The 9502-nt window shown below is 34.5% G+C and overlaps 1 protein-coding gene and 1 pseudogene across 1 annotated transcript; one reads left to right on the top strand and one right to left on the bottom strand.

Annotated features, from left to right (window-relative positions):
* Positions 1-727: 727 nt before the first annotated feature.
* Positions 728-1783, top strand: LOC18587156 (protein IWS1 homolog 1 pseudogene; annotated as a pseudogene).
* A 668-nt stretch (positions 1784-2451) lies between these two features.
* Positions 2452-5470, bottom strand: LOC18587155 (LYR family of Fe/S cluster biogenesis protein). The gene is made up of 2 exons (XM_018128549.2): positions 5081-5470; positions 2452-2882 (listed from the first exon to the last, which is right to left on the bottom strand). Exons 1-2 carry the CDS (start codon positions 5291-5293, stop codon positions 2697-2699), a joined length of 399 nt encoding a protein of 132 aa, XP_017984038.1. The 5' UTR covers positions 5294-5470; the 3' UTR covers positions 2452-2696.
* Positions 5471-9502: the final 4032 nt, after the last annotated feature.

The raw sequence follows: 9502 nt of genomic DNA, 5'->3' as shown, positions 1-9502 counted from the left end.
TTGTAACCCTCAATTTAATTAATGTTGTTTAAGTAAAATTTTTGTTTGATTGTTTTCAACAGGATCAGAAGGGTTTTTCTTTTTTTTTTTTTGTTGATGTGATTGGGGTTGGATATTCCAGTGTTAAGATGAGGCAATGATTTTGTGATGCTATCTGCCATGATGGACATAAATAGCACCTTAAAATCAAGCTCTGTTGTCCTTTTTGTATTCCCAGGGAACTCATTATTCCCTGTTTCAGCAATCAAACTTTCTTAATTTGAAACATTTTTCTGTGAATTTGTAAACGAGCCTAAAGGCTTCCAATTACATAGCAATTGAAAAAAATGATGAAATAATACAAAATTCAGCCCATCACATTATCTGATATTTAATCCACCCATCCACATACCTATGTTTTCTATTCAAATGTTTTTAGAAGTAATGAAAAATTAATGTGTACGATTAAATATACCTTAATATTGTTCATAAATATTTACAATTTAATTAATATTGTTTAGGTCCTCCACAATATTGGTTTATACATATAAATATATGGCAGTTGGCAGTGCTCAGGAAATTGCCAAAGTTAGAACTGAAGTTCAATTAGTATTAGGATTTGTATACATTAATGAAGTAGGAAAAGCCAGGCATATATAAATGCAACTCAAACTAAAATCAAATAACAGTTGATAGCTAAAGGAAAAGGATTGTGATCACCTAAGGCATTGCGAACGTACTGAGTCTTATGGATTCTAACCAAGTTCGGAGACAAAAGCGAAGGGCTTCTGAGAGGTCGAAGGATGTGAAGGAGATGTGGGAATTTCTTACGTCTGATCAGAACAATCAACAAACCCATTCTGACAATGTTAAGCAAACAAAATATGAAGTCGATGTCGAGATTGAGGAGATGTTCGATAGGGTTAAGAGAAGGAAGAAGATGGAGGAGAAAAGTCCTCGGGAAACAGCATTGCTTGCTGAGAAAGTAATGGCTATGCTCGAGGTTGCTGCTGAAGATGATGCTGAACTTATCCGACAGGAGAAACCTGCCATAAACAAGATACAAATGCTGCCTCTTCTTCTCGACTTTCTATCCAAGAGAAAACTTCAAGGAGAATTCTTGGATCATGGAGTTTTAAGCCTGTTGAAGAATTGGCTTGAACCTCTTCCTGATGGAAGCTTACCCAATGCGACACTTCGCGCTGCAATTTTGAATATGCTGACTCAGGTGTTGCCTATTGATATAGAGCGAGAAGATCGAAGGGAACAACTGAAGAAGAGTGGACTTGGAAAAGTCATTATGTTTCTGTCAAAATCAGATGAGGAAATCACTGCCAACAAAAGACTTGCAAAGGATTTAATTGAACATTGGAGTCGAACTATATTCAGCAAGAGTGTACAGTTCTCGGACTTGAGATATATAGAAGAAAATATGGCTGTTCCTTTCAGGAAGCCATCTTTGAAAAAACCTGAGAAGCAACAAGCGCCATTAACAATGGAGCCAGTCAGGGTGGCTGATTTTGATTTGGAGTTGGATTTGAGGATTACCAAGGCCAGTGATGATAAATCATCTTCAAGCCAGCAGCGTGCTTCACGCCCAGAGGCAACTCCATCTGTTTATCTGGTGCGTCCTCAATCTAATTTCAATCCGCACATTGTTAAAAGTTATCGCAGACAACAAGTGAAAGGAGACAGGCGTGCAAGGATAGAGGAGAGGTTGAAGAGGTTGAAAAGATCAAATAAGAAGCCTTTGCAAACCGCAAAACTTGGTGCTCAGGGTCGTGGGATCTTCACTTACCTCTGAATCTGATGTTAATTGTTTTTTAGCACTTGTAAATAATTAACTAGTCATGGTGGTTTGGGTAAAGTGATGTGTCTGTTCTGCAAGCTGAGGGAGGGTCAAGTTGGACCTCATTTTTTATGGCTTGCTTTGCTTGTTTTGGGTACCCTTTCTCTATGTAAAATATTTTTTTTAGTTCTAGAATAAGAAAAGTTTTTATTCATATCAATCCTATATAAAATTTTGGTTAATATATATGTTTCAGATGCTTTAAATTTGCGGTGCTTATGTTCAAACAATCCTTGGAATCCCCTTGTTTATATGTCAAGTAGAACATTGCTTGCACATGTTATTCATTTTCAAGGAATTCAACTCTGAAGCTGCTGCTCTGCCCATTAAATCTTTTATAAGCTTTTGTTTTATGCGTTTCCAAGGTTTGTGATACTTTTGTTTTATGCCCATTAAACGACGTGATTTTGTTCATTAGCCAGTGAGAGTATATATGTGAGGCAGAACTTCATTCAATATTTCAGCTAAGCAGTTGGTACCCTGCTGGCCAGCATGAAATGAAATCACCCTTTGTGCCAAATTTTGCTTATGCTTATTGTAAAATGTGAATTATTCACAGCCAAAAGCCTTGAAAATTAATACACAGACTCATAGACTACATTGTCCAGTTATGAAGAAAGCAATAACAGAAATATAAGACACGATTCTGATAAGCTTAATTTACCAGAGTTCGAGCAACATTTCTGGGAGTTGTGAAAACCAACGGCCAGTGAAAGGACATTTCATTGTTTTCCAGGAAGTGAACAGGAATAAATATGATCGAATTTAACCCAACAGAATGGTTCGGAAACAGTTCTAGGTACATTATTATCAAGGAAGTCCAGAGTCAAAGGCAAAATCCCAAAAGGTGTCCACAAAAATTGCATGTTCAAAAGTAGTTGCTTTTATAGAAATTCTTCAGGAAATCAGACATGCCTTCATCCTTGGTGTTCAAATCCTGAACAAGCCCTTGACGACCCACTACATACTGGCCAATAATGTGGTGCCGTTGCTTTGCATGCTCCACAATGTTGTTCAGTTCTTCCATACCCTTAAAGAGCAGCATATCAATTACCTGCAGATTTAACTACTATCAAGATGATGAAAAGAGTATTTTCAAATTACAGTCACCCAAATATAGCATGTACAACCTCATAACTCATTCAAAGCAAAGAAATGAGTTTGTAGAAGACCAGTTCATAAGCAGAAAATAAAAATAAATTAAGGCTATACACCAATTTATCAAACAAAAAAACCCATATAACACCATAATACAACTCTATTGCCGTCCAATTATCATAAAGAACAAAGCGGCTCTGTCAAAATCACTAGAATGCAATATCGAGTTATCAACAAGGGAGCAAAAGACAAAACACATCAACTATTTTAAAGTGCTCCTAGGAAATAATCAAATATCCACCAATAAGGCTCCTCAAATGGACACAATCTAGCTTTAAGTCAATACCTCTTTAAGGTAGATACATTTCCTCAAGTATGCTGAAAATATCAAATCTACAGGTAGCAAATGAGATAACAGAAATGCTACCCACGAAATTAATGCAGAGGGTTATATTCCATGATGGAACATGAATACAAAACATGCAATATTGTTTATCTACGACTAAAGAGTTTATTAATTAATTTCCTTCAACAGGGAACACCAAAATAAGCTTCCATAGCCTCCATCTGTACAGTTTCCATCACCAACTAACCAAATGACCATTTGGATCAGCCGAAAGATCACAATATACCATATATGGCCCCAGGACCATTTGCCAAAACTATAACATTAACAGAAGACTTCAACATGGGGAATACAACAGGCTGGGAACTTTTTCTATAACAAACCTAAATCCCAAGCCTCTTGAAGATTGGAAACACTCTTTGCAACAAGCTACCAAGATTTAGACATCGAAGCAATTTACAACAAGTGCAGATACTCGATAGCAGTGATAGAGCTTTTGCTATGGTAAATTATAAACTTTATTATGTCTCTGAAATTTGAAGGACTAAGCAATGAAGAGCTGCTTCCAGGAAAACTCAGAGGAGAAAACACTGAACCATGCTGACAAGATATAAGGTACTTCTCAACTGCTCATGAAACCTTTTAATTCCAGATTAATCCAAACAATCCCATTCAACAAAATCATCAGCTTGTTCCAAAGTAACCTTCAACCCTCTACCATCAATAAAACTCTAATACCATCAACTATATAATCAGCTTCTCCAAAGAAACCCGTGATACTGTGTATCTACTACTAGTGAGTTTGATTGATCAATATCCATAATAGAGAACACCAAAATAAGCTTTGAACCTCATTCCTAAGGTAAAAACAATAATTTCCATGCAGCACAAACTCTATCCCACCAAACCAAACGATCATTTTGATCTGCACAAAATCACACCACTCTAACATTAACAGCTGCAGGATCATCTGGCTTGAGTAAAAGTGTTATTGAAGACTTGAAGATGGGAAAAAACAAGAGGCTAGGACCTTAGCTTTCTCTATACTATTACCACCCATAGAAGGCACTCCTAACTGAAAATGCACTGTGGGAAGACAACATCAACAGACACTCAAAAGAAACTTATGCTGTTTCATTCCCACTATAATAGCAGCGTAGAGCTCTTGCTAGAGTACATCATAAAATGTACCAAATCTCAGAAGAAATCCTTCATGAAGCACTCGAAAAAAAAAATACTGGAACAAACTTAACAGTCCAAGGTACTTAACTGTTCATGAAGCTATTGAAGTCCCAGATAAATCCAAATAATCCTTTTAAACAAAACCATCAGCTTTCTCCAAAGCAATCTTCAGTATTTATCAATCTACTATCAATAGAACTCTTATAACTTCACCTCCCCGTTTTCTTCTTGATCGGAGGAGAGGACAACAAAGCAACACATGCAATAAATTTGCTTCTAGAGCATAATTTAGCATTCCCATTCAATCAAGGGATTGAAATCGAAACATACGTCCCCAATTCAATAACATAGTAAAATCCCAACTTTTCCCCTCATAATCCCACATCAACCAAGCATAGCTTAGCTCAAATTTCCATAGGATTATCGTCATTATTTTCCATTATTTTCGCTTCGCTTCTTACTAAAATGCAAGCAATAAAAATATGTTCCCAAACGACTTAAACCGAAGAAAATCAAAGTCCCCAAAATTTGACATATCGAAGTATTCCACCACAAAAAATTAAATTAAATAAAATATAAATAAAAGAAAAATAACAGGGATCTAATATAGAGAGAGGGGAATCGACCTTAGGGTTAGTAACATGGGAGTTTTTACGGATCTCGGAGGCGACGGTGGAACGGAGCTGGGAGGCCGTTACGACGTCGTCAAGGTTATAGATGTCCATAATAGCCGGTATTGATCTGCAAGCTGATCTGAAGAAATCGAACACCCGACCCTTTGCTTCTTCCAAACTCACTGAGTTGGACGGTACCTTCACGCTCCTCAAAGTGAACGCCATATGGGTAGTCTGAGTTCAAGCTCGACTCGTTCAGTGACTCTGAGTCAGAGGGTGCGAGGGATAATGGGAAGGAAATGAACGCACCTACTGTCAATGGGGAGACTCCAGAAACCCAAAACGTTGTCGCTTGTTTCAGTAAACCTGTCCTTGGATCGACTAGCGGCTTTAGCCGGGCTCAAGGGCGGAGCTAGCCTAATTTTATTGAAGGGGTTAAATATAGTTGAATAAGAATTAAAAATTTTAAAAAATTAATATGTTAAATTTAATTAATGATAAAAATATTAATAATTAAAATATAAAATTAAATATAAAATTATAATTTGTAAAATATAAATAGTTAAAAATGATATATAAGATTAATGATTTTTTTTATATAATCAAAATTATTCAATACTATTTATTCAAGATAATTTATTTAAACTAAAATAAAACGTAAAGCATATAAAAAAATTATATTCAAGTTAATTTCTTCTTATATAATCAGGATTAATAAAAAAAATAATATATTAATAAAATTTTAAGTAATAATGTAACACTACAACTTATATTTGAAAATTATATAATAATTTATTAATTTTTAAAGATTAAAATAATAAAAAATAAAATTTATGTAACATAAAAAAGAAGAACATGGTAAGTAGAAGGCAAATACCACATATTACATAACAAAAAAGAAAGAAAAAGAATATGGTTAATGATTTATAGAAATTTGAGAAAGAATATTTATAAAAACTTATAACATATGAACAAATAGAATAGAAATGAAAATAAATAAATAAATATAAATAAAAATAATAATATAAATTAAAAAAATTTAAAATTGAGTGAGATAAGTGAAATCATTTTATTATTTTTTATTTATATTAATTATTAAATAAAACATTATTTTGAGGGAACTAATAATAGAATATATAAAAATATTTAAAAACTTTTGTATGTTATAAAAAAATTTTAAAAGTTTTGGGGGGCCCATGGCCCCCTCATCACATAAGGAGGCTCCACCCCTAGCCGAGCTTGAGGTAAGAATTTTACTCTAAACCGGTCCACACTTTAAACCAACTCAAATTCATTATATAAATAATATGTATTTTTATCTAAAAATAATTTTAAAAATATTTTTTAAAAGTACTCAATATTAGTATTAAATATTTTATTATTTCATTCCAATATAATTTTAAAAATATGGGTGGGCGATGCACAATTTAATTCATTCTTGTACAATAAATATATTATTCATAAAATTAAGGTGGATATATAGTTAATTTGAAGAAATTATTTTATTGAAGTTAATGTGTTTATAGAAGATTTTTTATTGAAATTTAAAAAGGGACAAATATAACAATTTTTTAGGTCAAATATGCAATAGGTCCTTTTACTGATACATTTTATTGAATTTAGTTTTTATACTCTAATTTGAAGCAATTTGGTCGTTTGATTTTGGAAATTGTTCCAATTTAGTTCCTCTTCTAACGGCATTTAATTTAGCTGTTAAATAAGATGATTGTTACGATCCAAATTCTAGGTCATGACCGACGCATGGGCCCAATGGACATAGTCCACTAAGCCCAAGCAAGCCTGATAGTCCGACGTATTCATCATTCCATCATAAACTGCTGAGTCATTTTTCTTAAAATTTAAAATCAAAATAGTAATAGACATTGTCAACTCATATTGGCATTTCTCATTTATTATATACATACATTGTCTACAATATGTATTCCAATAATGTACATTAGGTTCGCCTATACATCTCAAAAAGAAGACTTGACTTCCAGCGGAGGGACTTGGACGAATGTACAGCTTCTGAATGTCGAGACACCTACCCAAAAGATGGATATAAGTCTACAAGAACACTTCATCCTAGTTACCGGCTGCGTCATGATATGAAAACATGAATTTGAAATGGTGAGTATAAACCCAGTGAGTGAACAAGGAAGGGAACAAGTAACAACAAAGGAAAATTTAAAATCATGATGCACTAGTTTCAAAACAATGCAATTTGGTTCATTTCTAATAAAACCCCTTATCGAGCCCTTAAGTGATTAATTATTTGAAAAATCATGAACCCATACATAGCGAATCATTTGAAGAATGAAAGCTTCAATCATTTGAACAAGCAAGTCAAATACAACAACGAATCTTCGCTGCAACGAGAATGAATTTTCGTTGTAACGACGTTGGAATTTAGTTATTTACCGAACGAGGGTTTCTCAACTAACTGAGGGTTTCTCACTAAACCTCTTCATTTTAAACTTGACTCTTTTAATCCTTAATGTTGGAAGTCCATGCTCCCATATGGTAGTAAAGAAGTGAAAGATAGAGCAACAATTGGACAAGATAAGAGACCAAAACATAAAGTTTTTCGCTGCAACGAGATTCAATCTCGCTGCAGCGAAATTTCTTCCCAGAAATAGAATGTTTCTCGCTGCAGCGAAATTGCAATCCAGAAAACAAAAAGTTTCTCGCTACAGCGAGAATGCATTTCGCTGCAGCGAGAAGCTACAGTGTCATTCTCGCTGCAGCGAAAATGCATCCTCGCTGCAGCGAGTTTTCGGCCAGTCTACCCTTTCAAAACCCGAGAGTTTCTCGCTGCAGCGAAATACAGGGCATCAATGCAAAATTTACCTTTCTCCCAAAGGAATAACCACCCTGCCAAAAGGTCCAAACCAACATGAAAACACATAACAATTTCTCAAGGTTTAACATGTCAAGTTTCACATGCATTACAACCATAACCCATTATCCATCAATTTCCTATAACACACATATTTACATATATATATATATACCCATCATCATCATCACACCATCCCATCATCATTATCACCAGCTCATGCGCACTCCCTACTCGCACATGGCTGGGTCATCATCGGGTTATGCGCACTCTCTACTCGCACATAACCGGGTCATCCTCGGCTTATGCGTACTCCCTACTCGCACATAGCCGAGTCAATATAATTACATAACATTATACTCAAGCAAATATGTATATCAACATAATGCAGCCACATAGAAATCCATAATAATCACATTTCATAACATAAACCTTTTCTCAAAAGCTTGTTCCCAAGGCATTCATTTTCATGAAAAATTGTATAAAATCACTCAAACACTTTGTCAAATCCATCATATTCCCAAAATCAGTTTTGAAGGTAGTCCACTCACCAATTGATTGTAGAACTTTTAATTGACTCAAATTCCCCTAATGATCCAATTGGAATGATGGTGCTTCCTTAAAAACCTAGAATCACATTAACATAAACAATAGATTAATTTACATACTATGAACTCTAAAAGCTATCTCTTAGCTAGTTTTCAATTGCTACTTTAAATGGCTATCTATGTTCACTATCTTAATCACTAAAAAGTAATGAACATACTAAACAATAAAACAGCTCATAAATCACAATTACTAGCCATTTTCTACAGATAAAAATCAAACTTGGTGCATCACTCACCCTAGGGTTCCTTTGTAGTTGGATTCTCTTCCAATAGCTTCCAAATCAATGGAGTGATTCTCTCTTTCTCTCTCTAGAACGCCCAACTAGTGAGAGAAAGTATGAAAACAAGATATTTCAAGGTTTTTGAAGTGAGAAGATGAAATAGTACAAGGGTTTATGGAAAGGTGCACCAAAAGCATGAAAATTGGAGCTAGAGAGAGAAAGTTGTGGAAGTTTGAAAATCAAGCTTCCATGGAGTTTGAAGAAACGTGAGAGAGGAGAAGGGAAGAAGAAGACTAGTTGCTGGAAATTCAAGAAGGTGCTGGAAATTTCTAGATATTTATAGGCCAACTTATCCATTCCCATAAAATTACCAAATTACCCTTCCACCAATTAACTTACTCTCCTCTAATCTTTTATGCAATCTTTTTGCTCTCTTAACACTGAGACAAGATCCATAATGGTCTAAACATGCTCGGGTTCATAAAAACTTAAAATTTTAACCCGAGGTGAAAAATGACCATTTTGCCACTATTATGAAAATTGTTGAAACTTCTAGTTTTCTTCGTGTTTTCATCAGCACACATCATTTATACTGTCTTATGCCTATTTAGGCCTTAAAATATCATAAAACTTTCTTCTGGAAGCTTATTAGAGAAAATGACGAAACTACCCCTAGCCCATATTATTACATCTATACTTAGTTACAAGCCTATAGAAGTTAGGGTATCATAATGACATCAACACTAATGTGGCACATTTACACTAA

This window comes from Theobroma cacao, chromosome 10 (assembly GCF_053813885.1).
Source record: "Theobroma cacao isolate CCN51 chromosome 10, ASM5381388v1, whole genome shotgun sequence".
In the NCBI taxonomy this organism is placed as follows: domain Eukaryota; kingdom Viridiplantae; phylum Streptophyta; class Magnoliopsida; order Malvales; family Malvaceae; genus Theobroma; species Theobroma cacao.
Note: the sequence above shows the minus strand (reverse complement) of the source record. Positions and strands in the feature narration are given on the sequence as shown.

What these genes read in the sequence shown, in the direction of transcription:
- LOC18587155 (XM_018128549.2), bottom strand. Translation starts at nt 5,293, where the DNA reads ATGGCGTTCACTTTGAGGAGCGTGAAGGTACCGTCCAACTCAGTGAGT. An exon ending in CCCATGTTACTAACCCTAAG is followed by an intron (nt 2,883 to 5,080) that starts GTCGATTCCCCT and finishes TTAAATCTGCAG; the next exon opens with GTAATTGATATGCTGCTCTT.